Below are 18,272 nucleotides of genomic sequence, written 5' to 3'. Positions count from 1 at the left end.
CTGAGCTTGGCTCCTGTTGCCTCTTCTGCTATTTAGTGCTAGTAGGTTTGCTTATATACAAACTTACTCAATTTGCCCTACCTACTTTCCAACAAAAGTCACTTAAAAATACTAAGTGAAAAATGTCAAAAATAGGTAAAATAGGCTAAATGCACTGGAAAATTCCCCTAACTGATTGTGATGGGAATGCTTATGATCATGTTGTGTGCAACCAGAGGATATGCATCTACACTAAGTGAATGGGCATGCACGGTCTACGAATAGACTCACAAAAGTGCCAGATCACTTCTAATCTAGACTGATTGGACTGACTGAACCCTGATCATGGTGTAGCTTGTCCACGGACACATAGGGTTGGATGTGTCACGTGACACCGATGGGAAGACATTATGCTAGAAGCTTTGCTACAAGGAAGAGGAGATCCTCCCGTTCATCAAATCTCGGAGAGCGGGGAGGGACTCCACGAGGAAGAGAGCTCTCATTTTACACTTCCCCTTCGAAGAGGTATGATCCACCTTCCTTCGCAAGAGGGTGATCTTGAGAGGGCTTGAAGCCCCCCCCCCCCCCCCCCCCCCCCCCCCCCCCCCTCATCTACCTTGATGACGACCTCACGCCTATGCAGGTAGGTCATCGTCGGACACGTATGCCGCTAGTACACCAAGCTCGCAAAGAGGGGAAGAAGGGTTCATACAGAGACGACCGGTTCATCATTGATGGCAAGGCCATCCAGTAGGGATTCGCGGCCTATGAGACACCAGAGGAGATACATCTTGCAGTTTGGAACTGCAATGGAGATCTATGGACACATCCAGAGAGGCTTGAGGAGGTGAGTTGAGACAGGTATATCATTCTCTTAACAAAGACACATGAGAGCCCCGACAGGAGCCTACCTCGGGTTCAGGGATTCCATTGGGAGTCTACACACAGAGATTGTACACACCAGCACACTACGAGAGGATCAGGAGGAGTAGCCGTACTCTTTAGAGATGGGCTTCAGAACAGAATACAGATTGTCGCATGTGATCCACATGCCAGATATCTATGGATGTGGCTACAACTCTCACAAGAGAGGACCATCTACATAGCTTTATGCTACTTCGCCCCTCATGGCTCGAGATTTGCTATGATAGATCGAGAGGAGGACTCACCATACACATGCCTCTCAGAGGGGATCATGGAGTACTCTACACTAGGGGAAGTCTTCCTTATGGGAGACTTCAACGCCAGGATAGGCAGTGATCCATGCGAGGCTTTTGACATAGAGGACCCACAACTACTACCCGCCATACAGGAGGAGACTACAGCACGAGTTTCAGCCGATACTACATATACACTCTACGGCCCCCACCTACTGAGACTAGGTTCTTGACACCGTCTCGTTATTTATAACGGGATGGCTCAGTGGCCTGCTTCAGGAGGATTGACATGCACACCACTTTCAGTCACAGTTGGAGGGGGGAGTACAGTAGACTACATGGGATCCAGAGAGGCCACCTAGACACGCAGCTCCTTTACCATCCCACCCATACCCATTGGGGCCGACCACACATATCTCGCACTCTCCCTCAAGGGAGACACCCCCACACATACACCTGCCACACGCACCCCACACACCACCATCCACTTCATACACGAGCTAGTTCCCATATACTCGGCCCTCGTCGAGAATGATCTTCTTTTGCTTCACCCTGACACTCCACTACCCTTACTCACCTCACACATCACATCCGTTCTTCAGACATCAGCCATCAGCTCATTTCCACACACCACCCACTTTGGTCACACACACCACCTTGGGACTATGCCACAAAACCGCTGGTATGATGATGAGTGCAGGGCTCTCTATCATCGACTACGAGCTCAACGAGTACTTGGAGAGATCATGGAGAGAGAGGCCAGGAGACAAATGAAGACCCTCACACGCCGGAAGCGGCGAGCCTTTGAGGAGGCACAGGAGCTTGAGCTATACCGCCTATTCATGAGCATGGATAGTGCTGCAGCATGGCGTACTCTATGAGAGCCACGACTGACCACTCCTATTGGAGATCCACAAACATGGCATGACTATGCTGAGAGATTGTACGAGGTACCTGGGCAGCCTCCCATCCCACCGCCACCCGAGCCTCGCCCTACTAGCTCCACTATCTTCACAGCAGGGATGATACAGAGAGCCATAGACCGACTACAGCATGGCCGCTCGGCCGACCGTACAGGATTGCAGAGTGAGCATCTGATATACACAGCTTCCACTATAGCCCCTTTGATTGCACATGTTTTCAACTGGGCTATAGGGGAGGGCTTTCTAGAGGAGTGGACCAGGCACACTATTGTGCCTCTCCACAAATCTGGCGACACCCTGGACCCAGGGAACTACATGACCATCATGATTGGCCATACCATGGCCAAGCTATACGGGGCACTACTTGAGGCAGAGCTCAGTCCATATGAGGGTCTACGAGCACGTGGCCAGGCAGGTTTCCGACGGGCCTTCTCCACTATTGATCACATCTTCATTCTGTGCTGCCTCATTGATGGGGCAAAGGTGCGGAAGAAGAGATTATATTGCTGCTTTGTGGATTTCCGCAAAGCTTTTGATACAGTGCCACGAGAGAGGCTCTTCCGACACCTCCAGAGCTTGGGGATACCATCATATATGATTTGGGCCATCTATGCACTCTATGAGCAGGTGACTCGGAGGGTACGCTGTTTAAGAGGTTTGTCTGAGGCTGTTGCTAGCACCATTGGTGTTAAGCAGGGCTGCCCACTCTCCCCCACTCTCTTCGGACTATACATCGACGAGATTGAGGACTACATTCTACGAGCTGGAGGAGAGGGGTTAGACCTCGCAGGTACACCTGTACACATTTTATTATATGTTGATGACATTGTATTGATTTCAGAGTCACCCGAGGGATTACAACACCACTTGGCTGCCTTGGATGAGTTCTGTACACATAGGGGTTTGACAGTAAACCTTGGCAAGACCAAGGTCATGATCTTCCACACCTCTCCCATGGTGAGAGCTACAGCAGTATTCACAGCCGGCGGCGCACAGATAAGGTCGTCACTTCATATGTCTACCTTGGAGTCACATTCACGAGTTTGCTTGGTCTTTTCTCCATGAGATAGGCAGCTACAGACAGACTGACACGGGGGTACGCAGCGTTGGCCATGTTAGAGCGGCGATGTCACCAGGCACAATTTCAGGAGCCCCGTACGAAGGGGTAGCTATTTGACACATTAGTCACACTAGCTATGATGTATGCAACCACAATTTGGGCCCCAGGCCTCACAGACACCCAGTGTAGTGCAGTCGAGAGGCTCCAAGTACGTATGATCTCGCGATTATTTCACGGGAAGCCGACACTTCCACATGACATCATCAGAGCAGAGCTAGCGGCACCTCCCATGATAGTAGAGGCACTGTTCCAGACGATCTCCTTCATTCAGAGGATGAGAGAGCTCCCAACAGACAGACGCACACGCAGAGCATTTGAGGCAGCTATACAGATCTCAGAGACAGGGTATGACAGAGCTTGGTACACTCAGGTTAGAGCATGGTTTGATAGACAGGGTCTAGACATGGATAGACTACCACCCTTTCAGTATGACCCAGATTCACCCCACATCCGCCTCTCACGTAGTGAGAGGAACACTGTGCTCAGACAAGATCTATGGCAGCTCTACACCAGTCGGACATGGCTCACACCCGACCTGGCATCTAGACGGTAACATTACCGAGATCAATTCTTGGACATACTAGCAAACGGGTTCATTCAACAACCACGATACATGGATACTTACATACTTCACAGCTGGAGAGTAGCTATTGGCAAGCTGAGGGTTTTTTCACATCGACTAGAGATTGAGATTGGCAGAGCATCAGACACCCCCAGAGAGGAGCGGATATGCCGTGTATGCAGAGTAGAGCTAGAGGATGAGGAGCACTTTGTATGCAGATGCAGAGCATATGATGACATCAGAGGCAGATATGAGGGTTTATTCACAGGGCAGCCTACCCTTCGAGGGATCATGGACTCCAGAGATCAGCGCCAGCTGGGGCGATTCTTACTAGAGATACAGAGCCACAGAGAGGCCTTACTTAAGCCCACGATAGCTCAGACATGAGGGCGACAGACCCAGCTCACTGACTTCTTCGTCTCACGACATCTACAAGCCCCCCCACCACCCGACACACACAGAGGGGTGACTCTTCAGCAGCTTGAGACCTCCAGAGCTAGGAGACGGCCCCGCGCTACAGGTTGCCGGGCCCCCAGACTTCATCGACGCCAGATTGTGGAGATTCAGACCCGTGATGGAGAGACGAGCCCAAATGATGGCCGACTCCATTGCAGCCATCCGAGCAACCCTGGCTCCAGCTCCACCCATGTACCACATCTTACACCCACCCATTAGCACAGGATGGAGCTAGTTTAGGCAGTCACCCAGATGTATATCATGCGTGTACTACCCTCTTGCATATAGGCTACCATAGTGATAGCGCTCCGCACATTCACACTCTCATCATGGAGATTTGTATCAGCTTTATCAGTTAGTCAGTCAGTCAGTTTTTTTAGCACTTTTGTCTTTCCTATTGATGGAAGACACACCCATGTACATTGATTTGTCTCATAGGCGGATTTTGGCCTTCTAATAGACGTAAAAAATCTCTCTCTCTCTCTCTCTCTCTCTCTCTCTCTCTCTCTCTACCTCAATCTGGCTGCCCTCAAAAGAAAAAACTAATCTCCTCCGAACAATGCCTGATGTGTGGAATATCAAAACCTTGGTCTTGCCAAGGTTCACTGTCACTCCTCTGTGTGTACAAAATAAGTCTAGAGCCTGTATGTGGAGCTGGAGATCCTCCTGTGACTCTGTGAGTAAAATAATGTCATCAACATATAGCATAATATGTACCTGAGTGCCTGATAGGTCGGCGCCTGCTCCTCCTCTCTTTCGGATGTAGGTCTCCATCTCATCTATGTACATACCAAATAGAGTAGGGAAGAGTGGACACCCTTGTGTCACCCCGATGGTGCTAGTGATGCTATCTGATAGTCCTCCTGGGCATCTGACCCTGCTTGACACAGTCTCATACAAAGCATATATGGCCCATATCATGTCCGGGGGTATCCCAAGAGATATGAGTCGCTGTAGTAGTCTCTCTCTGGGGACTGTGTCAAAGGCTTTGCGGAAGTCCACAAAGCAACAGTAGAGGCGTCTCCCTCGGCTCTGTGACTGCTCTATCAGGCATCTGAGAGTGAAGATGTGGTCCACAGTAGAGAATGTGCGTCTAAAACCTGCGTGTCCGGAGGCGCGTAGCCCCTCGGTCTCTGCATATCTGCTCAACTCTGACTCTACAACTGCTCCATAAATCTTGGCCATCATATGACCAATCATGATAGTCCTGTAGTTGGCTGGATCCATGCGGTCTCCAGCCTTATGTAAAGGCACAATAGTATGCATAGTCTAGCTCTCTGGAAATCCCTCTGCCAATGCCCTGTTGAACAGGTGTGCAATTAATGGAGCCAAAGTGTGTGTAGCGTATATAAAATGCTCACCCTGAAGCTTGGTGTGATCCGCGGCTCGGCGGTGCTGTAGACTCTGAATGCCTCGTCTCACCATATCTATGGTAAAGAGAGTGGGAGCTGTAGGTTGGGGAGCTACCGGGTGTGGAAGGGGGGGTTGAGCCGGCACGTGATAGAGTGTCCGTGCATATGCATGCCATACCGCTGGGTCCTCTATAGGCGTGTTTGGGTCCGGTGTCTCATATCTCTCCAAGAGATCGTTGCCTCTCGACTCGGAAGTTTATGGTACACATCCCACCATTGTGTCTCCTCAAAGGCTCTCCTCTTACGTCTAGTAAGAGTACCCATCTGTCGGTGCATCTCTCTCTCTCAGATATCTGCTCAGTAATATGTTGTGCCCTAAGCCTCTGATATAGCTGTCTACACTCATCATCATACCATCTATTCTGGGGCATCGTCCCAGATCGTGATGTGCCGCTGGAGTGGATGGTCGAGGGAAAGTTCTCGAGCGCTGCTGAGTGGAGTATGGAGGTGAGCTCAATGGTGAGTGTGGAGAGTGGGGCGTCAGCGTCTAGCTGGCTGATCCTTGCGTATACATGGTATCTGTAAATCTCAGAAAGCTCCTCACTGAAGTGTATAGTGGTATGCTGCGTGGGGGACTGGGGAGGTGTTGTCGGTAAACTGGTCCTGAGAGAGAGGTTGAGATATGTATGATCCGCGACGATGGCCGTGGTGGTATGGTAAAGGAGCGTACAATATCCATGGCCCCTGTGGAGCCTAAGATGTAGTCCACTGTGCTCTGGCCTTTCCTGCCTCCATGTCCTGTCTTGCCTCCCTTCTGGAAGCAAGTGTATCCACCTTACATCGGCCAACGGAACATCCCGTTGTAGATCAGGAGGTGGTGCGCTGATCCTAGTGCCAGTAAGTGTGATCCGTATCTGGTAGAGTCACTCCCTCTGTCCTCTAATGTCCTCCCTAGTCCCACATCCTCCGCCGCTATGGTATGGAGTAGGATGGTGTAACAAACTGCTGACGTGTCAAAGCCTAAAGAATGGAGCCAACTTGCAGATGAGAGCAGAAACCCTAACCCTAATTTTTGCCAAAAACCCTAACTGTTGAAACCCTAACCCTAAAACCTGCAAACCTTAAGAAGAACAAGCAACAGAAGAAGAAGTCCTATCAACTTATGGGGATCCCGTCCGATGGGGTCCCAAGTGGCATAAAGGCATTAAAAATAAAGCAGAACACACTCAAAAGACTTTGCACATCAAAATATGATGATGTGGCACCTGTACGGACGTCCCGGAATTCGCGGCGGATTTTTAGGGAAATCCCGAAATTTTAGGAAAGTGATTTTTTGGGGTCAGCTTTTCATATTTGATGCTTTTAGGCTTTGGGCCTTTAAATATGAGCCTTGGGGGCCCTCTCTAGCACTCTTCAGCGCGCAGATTGCAGAGGAGGTGCTCCCCGGCTGTTGTACTTTGCGAATCAGCAATAATATAAAGAAATACCGAAAGGGGCGCCAAGGTTTAGGGCCAATACTCTCTGGGGTGGAATTTCGCCACTCCGTGTCGCGTGTCGTCTCTCTCTCTCTCTCTCTCTCTCTCTCAGTTCAGTTGTTATTGAACAGTTGTTATTGAAGTGCTAAAAGTCTGTTCAGTCTGTTCTTTTCTATTGGCACGTGGTGCCTGCCTTGTGACAATGGTATTAGAGCATCAGGCGTGTGCTTTTCTGAAAGCATACCGGTCCTACAAAAGAGCAGACAGAGCTATTGGAATTGAATTATATTTGAGGTATCAGCCACTCCCACCCTTACTTCATCGCGCATCGAGCGCGCTCCCGTCTTCACCGCTCATGTCTTACATGGCATAAGCCATGCAAGAGAAGGATCCAGATTTGTTTCAAGTCACTGTTTTTCTCAGAAGCAGTGCCATGCAGATGTTGATGTCTATAGCTACCAAGCAGCATACTCCAAGTACTTGGCAAGCTTTCAAGAAAATTTTTGCACGAAGTTATATGGTTTCTGACATCTTCCTTCGGAGTGCAACTTCTGGCAGAGTGGGGTATCCTGAAATGCTTGCCATGGAAACCCTAGCAGATCATAACTTGAAATTTCTCGACATCTCTCAGTAGATGTCTCTTCACAAGCAGATGACCTTGGAGATTCGGTGCGATTGCTATCTTGGGACTACCATCGCCGCCAAAGAAACATTGTCTGTCCAAGAGCTGATGGACCATGCTGTGCTCGGCTACGGCCTTACGGAATGAACCTAACCCTAATTTTTGGTGCATGTTCCAGGATGGAAAGTCCGTCGACTTTTCGAGCTCGACTGATGTCGAGATTGCGTTTTTAAGTTTGAAATCTGTTTGAGAACTTGTTTGGTGATCCCGTTTGAAATGGATGGTATCTGTTTTGAACCTGTCTTGGTGCCGATTTGAATTGTTTGACTCTGGTTTTAATACTGGTTTCAATGATTGGTGATTTTACTCCCGAGTGGAGTAGTGAGAAATTATGTTTGAGAATGCTTGTTCATACTCATGGCCCGGATCCTTGTGGTTATTTGCGAGGGGAGTATTGAATGATTGAAAAGTGTTGTTGTTACTCATGGCCCGGACCCTTGTGGTTATTTACGGGGGGAGTATTGTTGTTGTTACTCATGGCCCGGACCTGGATGGTTATGCGGGAGGAGTATTAAGAAGTCTGAGCAGTGGTTACTCTCAGCACCTCCAAATGATGCAGGCTGCGGTCTGGGGGGCGTTTGGTTGTAAAAGGCCTCTATATCTCATGGCCCGGACCTTTTTAGGTTATTTGCGGGAGGAGTGATGAGGGAGTCGTTGAACAGCTCATGGCCCGGACCTGGATGGTTATTTGCGGGGGGAGGGTTCATCGGCGGCTTTATGTTTCTATGTCTTGTAACATGCATATGTGAGCATTTGTGTTGCATTGTGATGTGCCAACCACTGAATATTCCTAATTGGATGAGATTGCCTGGGTATGTAATTTTAGTGCATCAAGACACCCGAGGAAGATCAGTACGGTCTGGGTGTGATGGCTAATTTTACTACGCCGGAATATCAAGAGTTCCGATTTGGACGAAAGGAGAAGCTAACTCCTTGATCAAAACAGCCGATAGGAGCAGCTAACTCCTTGATCAAAAGAGCAGAAAGGAGAAGGTAACTCCTTATTAAAAGAGCAAACTGATTGTCCCTCGGAATGTCCCTCAGAATGACCCTCGGAAATTTTTTGAGCTAACTTGAGTTGTTTTGCAGATATGGTGTAATCGCGGACGATTACTCTTTCAAGAAGGGGAGATGTAACAAACTGCTGACGTGTCAAAGCCTAAAGAATGGAGCCAACTTACAGATGAGAGCAGAAACCCTAACCCTAATTTCTGCTAGAAACCCTAACTGTTGAAACCCTAACCCTAAAACCTGCAAACCCTAAGAAGAACAAGCAACAGAAGAAGAAGTCCTACCAACTTATGGGGATCCTGTCCGATGGGGTCCCAAGTGGCATAAAGGCATTAAAAATAAAGCAGAACACACTCAAAAGACTTTGCACATCAAAATATGATGATGTGGCACCTGTACGGACGTCCCGGAATTCGCGGCGGATTTTTAGGGAAATCCCAAAATTCTAGGAAAGTGAATTTTTGGAGTCAGCTTTTCATATTTGATGCTTTTAGGCTTTGGGCCCTTAAATATGAGCCTTGGGGGCCCTCTCTGGCACTCTTCAGCGCGTAGATTGCAGAGGTGGTGCTCCCCGGCTGTTGTACTTTGCGAATCAGCAGTAATATAAAGAAATACCGAAAGGGGCGCCAAGGTTTGGGGCCAATACTCTCTGGGGTGGAATTTCGCCACTCCGTGTCGCGTGTCGTCTCTCTCTCTCTCTCTCTCTCATGCCTCCTCCACCCATCCACACCACTCTCAGTTCTCACATCACATATCTCTTCCGTTCTCCACACTTCAGCTATTAGCTCCTTTCCACACACCACTCACACAGGACGCACTCCCCCCCCCCCCGGGGACTATGCCTCAGAACCGCTGGTATGATGATGAGTGCAGAGAGCTATACCGACGCCTCCGCGCACAGCGAGCCTTAGGAGAGATCACAGAGAGAGAGGCCAGACGGCATATGAAGACGCTGACACGCCAAAAGCGGCGAGCATTCGAAGAGGCACAGGAGCTTGAGCTATACCGCCTATTCATGAGCATGGATAGCGCGACGGCATGGCGCACCCTGCGCGAGCCACGTCCGACTACAGCTATTGAGGATCCACAGATATGGCATGATTATGCAGAGCGACTTTACGAGGTGCCAGGACAGCCTCCTATCCCACAGCCACACGAGCCACGCCCCACGTGCTCCTCCTTCTTTACAGCACAGATGGTAGAGAGGGCCATACGCCGCATGCAGCACAGACGATCAGCTGACCATACTGGATTACAGAGTGAGCACATCATTTATGTGGCCTCCACTATAGCCCCGTTGATTGCACATGTCTTCAACCGGGCTATAGGGGAGGGCTTCCCAGAGGAGTGGACACAGCACACCATAGTGCCTATCCACAAATCTGGCGACACCGTGGATCCAGGGAACTACAGGACTATCATGATTGGCCACACGATGGCCAAGCTATATGGAGCAGTACTTGAGGCACAGCTCAGCTACTATGCAGAGATCGAGGGTTTACGAGCTCCAGGCCAGGCAGGTTTCAGACGAGCTTTCTCCACCACTGATCACATCTTCGTTCTGCGCTGCCTCATTGATGGGGCAAAGGCGCGGAAGAAGAGGCTTTACTGCTGCTTTGTGGATTTCCGCAAGGCCTTTGACACAGTCCCACGCGAGAGACTCTTCCAGCGCCTTCACAGCATTGGGGTACCAACAGAGATGATTTGGGCCATATATGCTCTCTACGAGAAGGTGACGGGTCGAGTTCGTTGCCCAGGCGGTTTTTCAGAGACCATTGCTAGCACCATTGGTGTTAAGCAAAGATGCCCACTCTCCCCGACACTCTTTGGGCTCTACATCGACGAGATCTCCGACTACATACTGCGAGCAGGGGGAGAGGGGAGCGACTTGGCAGGTACTCCGGTCCACATCATGTTATATGCTGATGATATTGTGTTGATTTCAGAGTCACCCGAGGGCTTGCAACGCCATCTTGAGGCCTTGGACGAATTCAGCACACACAGGGGGTTGACTGTGAACCTTGGCAAAACCAAGGTTATGATCTTTCACACATCCAGTGCAGTGAGGAGCGCTGCCACCTTCACAGCAGCAGGAGGACAGGTTGATGTAGTCACCTCCTATGTCTACCTTGGCATCACATTCACCAGCCTACCAGGACCCTTCACTATGAGGCAGGCTGCTGCTGACAGGCTCACCCGAGGATATGCAGCTCTGGCCATGCTAGAGCGGAGATGCCACCAGGCACACTTTCAGGAACCCCGTACGAAGGGGTGGCTTTTCGACACCTTAGTCACCCCGGCCTTGATGTACTCGGTGGCAGTATGGGCACCAGGATTGACAGCTGACCAGTGGACACAACTTGAGAGGCCACAGATATGTATGATCTCACGCTTGCTCCGCAGCAAGAAGACAGTGCCACATGACATTATTAGAGCCGAGCTCGCCACACCACCCATGGTGGTAGAGGCACTATTCCAGACAGTCTGCTTCATCCAGAGGATGAGAGAGCTACCTCCTGACAGACTTACTCGTAGAGCATTTGAGGCAGCTATACAGCTATCAGAGAGTGGGCATGAGAGAGCATGGTACTCACAGGTCAGAGCATGGTTTGAGGGACACGGTCTTGACATGGAGAGCCTACCACCTTTCCAGTACGACCCCCACTCACCATATGTTCACCTCTCTCGCAGTGAGAGGAACTTGGTACTGAGACAGGATCTGTGGCAGCTATACACTAGGAGAGTCTGGGAGTCACCTGGCTTGGGGACGAGGATGTCAGATTACAGAGACCAGTTTCTCACCATATTGTCTGGGGGGTTCATACAGAGACCACGCTACATGGACACATATATGCCACATAGCTCACGGGTGGCGATTGGTCAGCTGAGAGTGGCTTCACACAGGTTAGAGATTGAGATCGGGAGACATACTGGTGTCCCCAGGGAGGAGCGCGTCTGCAGAGCCTGCACAGAGGAGGTGGAGAGTGAGGAGCACTTTGTATGTAGATGCAGAGCATACACTGAGATCAGAGGCAGGTATGAGGCCCTATTCAGAGGACAGCCCACTCTCCGAGAGATCATGGACTCTCGGGATCAGAGACAGCTCGGACGGTTCTTACTAGAGATACAGAGCCATCGGGACACACTACTACAGCCACACACAGCTACACAGACAGAGGGGAGACAGTCGCAGCTCACAGACTTCTTTCAGAGGATTACCGCCCCTCCCCCACCAGACACTCAGAGGGGAGTGACACTCCCACAGGCGGAGGTGAGCCGAGCTAGACGACGACCACGAGTCACAGGCTACAGGGGCGCGCGCTCCCACCACCGACAGATCGAGGAGATCCGAGCCCGGGAGCGCCGTGCCACTGAGGAGCAAGTGGCCTAGATGAGGGCCGACCCGACAGCTTTCATCCGGGCAGCCTTGGCACCAGACCCGCCCATGTACCACATCTTACATCCCCCCATTAGTACAGGATGGAGCTAGATAGCTTGATGCATTCTCATGATTGTACTACATTGAGCATATAGACATGCATATACCCCTAGAGATAGAGCTCCATCCCTTCTCAGATACCCCACTACCTACATTCAGTTCAGTTTTGTATCAGTTTTGTTTCATTTGTCTTTCCGATAGACGGATGACATACACACCATGTACATTTGATTTGTCTCATAGGCCGATTTCGGCCTGACATAGACGTTAAAAATCTTTCTTTGTTTCTTTCTCTCTCAGTTCAGTTGTTATTGAACAGTTGTTATTGAAGTGCTAAAAGTCTGTTCAGTCTGTTCTTTTCTATTGGCACGTGGTGCCTGCCTTGTGACAGATGGGATCATCAAAGTCATACATCTCGCATTGTCAGCTCTGTGTGCGGGCATTGAAATCACCTACAAGTAGGATCTCTCCCAATGCCGCGTAGTGTAGGAGGTCCTCCGAGAGAACCGAAAAGGGTGACTGTGACTGTGGTCCCTCCTTCTCCTCCTCTACCATACTCTCATCGGCATTCTCCTCTGGTGCCTCCTCCTCTGTCGTAGATGCTCGTCGTATCTCTGTATGGTCTGCGAAATGTGACCCGCATAGGGGGAAGTAGCACAGTGCAGCATGTATGGCTCTGTCTGGGGCTAGTTGTATCCTCACCCACATGAAGCGGGCCTCTACATCTCTGCTCACTACTTTTACCTTGTCCTGTAGCTCTCTCCTCATTAAAATAGCAATCGTCCTTGATCCTCGTGATGTCCCCCCACCGTCCTCCCTTCACTCTCACTACATGTCTCTTTGTGTACACCGGATGTTTTGTTATTACCCGGTCACCCCCACATCTGCACACTGGATGCTTTGTTATTACTCGATCACTTACCACACTACACTTTGTACACCAGATGCCATTATTATACGGTCATTTTGCACATACTAGATATCCAGAGGATATTCACATTTTTGTACATGGATCTGTCTTATAGGCTAGTTTTTTTTGGCCTTTTGAAGACGTAAAACAAAATCTCTCTCTCTCTCTCTCTCTCTCTCTCTCTCTCTCTCTCTCTCTCTCTCTCTCTCTGTCTCTCTCTCTCTCTCGGCTGCGGAGGACTACACAACATCGACGGAGGCTGCATCAGAGGATCCGGATCACTTTGGCCCAACATGCACGACCAGTCAGACTATTGACTATGGAGGAGATTGATGAGATCCGCCAACGGCCGATGCTTGAGCGGCCCATGCTTGATCTCTTGTGATCTCTCTTGTGATTTAGCTATCCAAGCTAGCTGCTTAGTTCACGCCTAGCAGTTTAGGATTCCATAGCATAGTATTTTCATTTTGTCATTTTGTTACTTTTGTTACTCTGACTTTGTATCAGATCCACCACATTGTAACTTTTTTTTGGTCTCATAGGTCACTTTGGCCTTTTGAAGTTAATATAACATTTCATCTCTCTCTCTCTCTCTCTCTCTCTCTCTCTCTCTCTCTCTCTCTCTCTCTCGCGTGTGGAAACGACACGTAGGAGGAGGTCACTCCCGACTGAGGAGGATTCGAGCAAAGAGGGTCTCCCGAAGACCCCGGTGCGGGCACGGTTAAGTTTTGCGGCTGGTGTAGCGGCTCCCAACAAGGCTGATTGCACGGGACAACTCGAAGCGGACCTCGATCGAGTCATGGAAGAGATCAAAGCTCACCTTAGCAAGCTTGACGCCCGGTTCAAATCAACGGTCAATATTGCCATCAACAAGGTAATGGAATTCGAAGCAAAGGTCACCGAAGCTGAATCAACAATGCTCGCTCAAGTAGAGATGTGTGGCAATGGAACTCCAAGAATGAAAGCTCCAAGAAGCAAGTGCTCTCAAGGTCCGCATCGGCAGACTACCAAGCATGGGAAGCGGTCAAGGAGGAGTTCTGGGAACTAATCAACTTTCTCAATGGGACCCTCGAGCCGATCAAGCTCGACTCCAACAAGATAGAAATGGTCGATGATGGCAAGCCATTACGAAGTGGACAAGGCATCCTCGAATTCAGGAATAGAGAAGATCACCTCAAGCTCTTACAAGGAACACAATTCTCAAGGGCACTATGCTATGTATCGCGGAAGAACTCACCCTTGCACAACTTGAATACAAAGGTGAAGAGCCCAAGAAAGTGCATGCAGCACGAGGCAAAGGACAATGGGCGATCGAAGCACGCGATCAAGTTTCTGCGTCGCGAACACATGTGAACCGATCAGATATCCCAGATGGCGTACTATGGCTTGAGGGGGAACAACCTCCCCAGGCCATAGAAGCTTGTGTCAATCGAATTCATTTAGAGACAACAATTGGATTTACGAAAATTAACATGGAGTCCAATTGCCAAGCCAAATCAATGCAGAGCATACATAATCTGCTATACATCCTCCTTAACGTTTCTAGGCATAAAAAGAGAATCATCACATATGCTTGGCCGATAAATTGCTTTCCAGAAGGTAGAGCGAGACCATGCATATGGCCTGAGGAAGTGAGGGCCTCAAGATGCAACAACAAGGGGTGCGAAGCAATTGCATAAAGCAAAGCACTAAGAGGAAACCCTTGTCTGAGTGAACGCCCTAGAGTCCAAGCATTTGTGATAGAACCACCCAACAAACCTGTAGAAGTGCTCTGAGCATACATGAGAAAGAGTACATGTGAGATTTTCGGCTCAAATCCTAGCCTTTGCATTGTTTCTGCGATATAATCCCATAGTACAGTATCAAAGGCCTTTTGTCAACCTACCAACACAAATTGTTGAGTGTATTTCGCATATTTCATGCCTATGATGGCATTCGCCAAATTGTGAGTAACGTGTTGGTGAGGTATGAACCATATTGGGATTGATGAAGTCCTTGATGTAGGTAATCCTTAGTACGGCTGACTATCATTTTGACCATCAATTTGTAGACCACCGACATAAGGGTGATAGCCTGCTGCCCACCAGTGGGAAAACTGACCACAAAAGACATGCTTTCGCAATAGCTTGAGCAGCCCTTCTTTCCAACAAAGGGGGGACATTGTGCTTCTCCCAAGCCATATTCATCATCACCAATAATGGTTCCTTAAGGTAGTCCAAAAGAACAGGAAGAATTCAACAGTAAGCCCGTCTCCGACAGAACTGTTGACCAAAAGATGAACCCGATACTGGAAAGGATACTTATTGTGAAAGATTTTTGGGTTACTTTTCCGACCTCTTCTTTCAAAAAGATTAGTTTTAAGGAGCACATTGAGAGGTTTTGTTGTGGACTTCCCAAAGAAATTCGAGACTACTGTCTCGAGAAGAAGTCAAAGTCCATTTAACAATTTGTGGGACATGCTAAGCGGGGATTCGCTATGCATTCAGGTAACTTGACTTACCCACCAGATGAACCTTTGTCGACAAGTCAGACCAGAAATAGACGATTGAAAGATACAGGAACTCGACTGACAAAAGATGATGATGATGACTTTGGAGTAGTGACAACTCCCAAATGAACCTGAACTGAAGGAGAATGAGGAGATACTCGTTCCAAAATAGATATTGACTTTCCAAGACAGGAAAGAGAAAGGTAAAGTGAACGGCCCCTCGGATTTGGAACTTAACCTGGACGCTTTTGGTCTAGCTGTGGCTATTCCAAGAGTTTCCACATATCAGCGGTTTGGTTTTGGTGCAGGCGGGACAGCACAAGAGGGGAGTTACTCCACTCCTTTGTCACAAATTACTTGGATGGAATAAAGTCACTGATTTTCCTTTGAGTTTCAAGGATACTTATGTGCTGACAGTATTCTACTGAATGACTTTTTGAAAGAAGTACTTCGACATGGGATTCTCGGTAATGATTACTCGCACATGACAGTGCTTGAGTCGAACATCTCTATAGACATGATTGCAATATGGGATTAGTTAATCCGACATCAATGAGGTTTGGGATGGATCTAGCTGCGTTTACTAAATACGTTGTTGGAGGCATGGTCTGAGATTTGGAATGAATTTCTATGTGATGTGATCTGAATGTGATGTCATGTGATGTCATGTGATGTGACTGTCTTTCCTATCTTTCAATGGTTCATATGCCCTGTCAACGACCTTTAAATTGACTTTATACTTTCTATTTAATGCCTCTTTTAGTGCTAGGCTTTGGTATGGCCGAGTCTACCTTGCATCTCTGGAGTTATGAGAGAAAATCAGTATGAGATCATTGTATTCATGTATGCTCATGGTGTGTGTGTGTGGAGTATGTACATGTGTGAGAATATATTGGTTCCTAGTTCTACACCCACTATTAGGCATTGCCGAGGTTAGTTGGGATGTCGTAGTATTTAGTACACGATATAGTGGAGGTGATGGTTATGTTGTCTTATGCATGATTACCATGAGTCTATACCTTGCACTTTCCTTAAAGGTGAATCTAGGCGTATCTTGGATTTATTTAAGTATATGAGCATTCAAATAACAATGTTGTGGCTTCTCAACAAGGGATGCTGTAGACTGTTTCTCCCAACTAGCAATCATCCTACTAGTGCGTCTTAAGAATCCCGAACATAGGGGTTCCATATCAATGGCTGACGATCAAACCCTTCTAAGGTAGCTGTCGAACTAGGCCTTTCCTCATCTTCACCCAAATCCTCCATAAACAATGAATGGAGGGTGAGTAGTGAGAAAAGGACAACGAGGTATATATATATATATATATATATATATATATATATATATATATATATATATATATATATATATATATATATATATATATATATATATATATATATATATATATATATATATATATGCAACGCAGGCAACCTGCATCTAACACACCATATCTAGGAACCCTGTGAGCCAATGCGTGATGCATAAAGACTTTCCAGGGCTCATTGCTAGGGAACAAACCTCGAACAATGAGCTTAGAAAGTAAAGCATAACTCTGCATCTCTGGGTCAACTATTCCCATACCACCCTCAAAGTTTGACAAAATGCATTTATGCAAAGCAACTCGAGCCTAGGTATCATCCCATCTGAACCTCCGAAAAGGAAATTCCTAATAAGACAACGCAGTCTATGCAAACGCTTTGAATGCACTATCTAACACGAAGCTATGAACTAAGTTGTGGCCAAAAGTGTGCCATTACAGCATGACCTACTAGTGACAAATGTGATGATGACTAGTAACACAACTTCCCACCAATAGACTGCAAGGCCATCCGAAGATGTTGCCTAGTTGAAGGTCAAGAAAAACCATATGTTGCCCCCCCACTAGCAAGATTCTTGCACCCCAATGGCAATCCCATGCAAATTGCTCCAATTGATGAGAGCATTGCTAGCAACACAAAATCTATCCAAACTTCAAAGCCTAGTGCAAAGAATCACATACTGACAAGGAATACTCTGCAAAAAGCATGGTTTCGTTTGTATACTCTCGATCAGATTCCTCACTCTTTGAAGGGGCAAACTGAGGCCTCTAATTTGTGGAATCTTTTATCACAAAAGAGGACATGGTCTTAGCAAAGAAAGAAATAGGTATGGTGCTAGAGGACAACCTTGTTGTAAAGGTCGTGACAATAGGACATACTTCAACCAAACCCCCCAATCGTATCCGCACTACTGTTAGATCTATATTATGTTGAAACACCTCGAATCCATCTTGTCGGAAAGCCCATCCGGTGTAAATTGCACTCCAAAAAATCTCAATCACAAGCCTTCTAAAATTTCAAGAGGATCACCAAGGGCTGTTTGGACTGCGTGGCATGCTTCACTGTCTCATAAAATGTAAAGATGTTGTCCAAAATGTATCGATTCTGCACAAGACCCAATTTTGTAAGAAAGACCGAAGTCTAGTTTAGAGCATACGAGTGAGAATCGTGTACACAAAAGAAAGGAGAGTAATGGGATGCCGCTGACAAAGCAATGTGTGATCTCCCCCCTTTGGTATAAGCGTAATGAGTATCTAGGTAAGTGCAACAAAACCTTGGAGAAGAGGCAAGTGCAAGACATCCCGATAGTCAATGAAAAACTGCCTAGTGACGCCATCACCCCTGGACCAGAATGAGCATCAATACCTATAAGAGCATCATGCGTCTCTTTGA

At 48.0% G+C, this 18,272-nt stretch overlaps 2 protein-coding genes and 3 pseudogenes across 3 annotated transcripts in view; all 5 read left to right on the top strand.

Moving 5' to 3' along the window:
* Positions 1–18,272, top strand: part of LOC147455129 (integrin-linked protein kinase 1-like) — a 103,322-nt gene that overhangs the window by 72,934 nt on the left and 12,116 nt on the right. The gene's annotated exons all lie outside the window — the stretch shown is intronic.
* On the top strand, positions 836–2,017 carry LOC147455133 (uncharacterized; annotated as a pseudogene).
* On the top strand, positions 2,141–13,757 carry LOC147455131 (uncharacterized). The gene has a single exon (XM_086513960.1). It carries the CDS (start codon positions 9,556–9,558, stop codon positions 12,106–12,108), a length of 2,553 nt encoding a protein of 850 aa, XP_086370086.1. The 5' UTR covers positions 2,141–9,555; the 3' UTR covers positions 12,109–13,757.
* Positions 3,256–4,432, top strand: LOC147455132 (uncharacterized; annotated as a pseudogene).
* LOC147455130 (uncharacterized) lies at positions 13,644–16,857 on the top strand (annotated as a pseudogene).

Source organism: Adiantum capillus-veneris, chromosome 6 (assembly GCF_014529385.1).
Source record: "Adiantum capillus-veneris isolate H3 chromosome 6, ASM1452938v2, whole genome shotgun sequence".
Lineage (NCBI taxonomy): Eukaryota > Viridiplantae > Streptophyta > Polypodiopsida > Polypodiales > Pteridaceae > Adiantum > Adiantum capillus-veneris.
The sequence above is the reverse complement of the archived record's forward strand: the minus strand, read 5'-3'. Positions and strand labels throughout refer to the sequence as shown.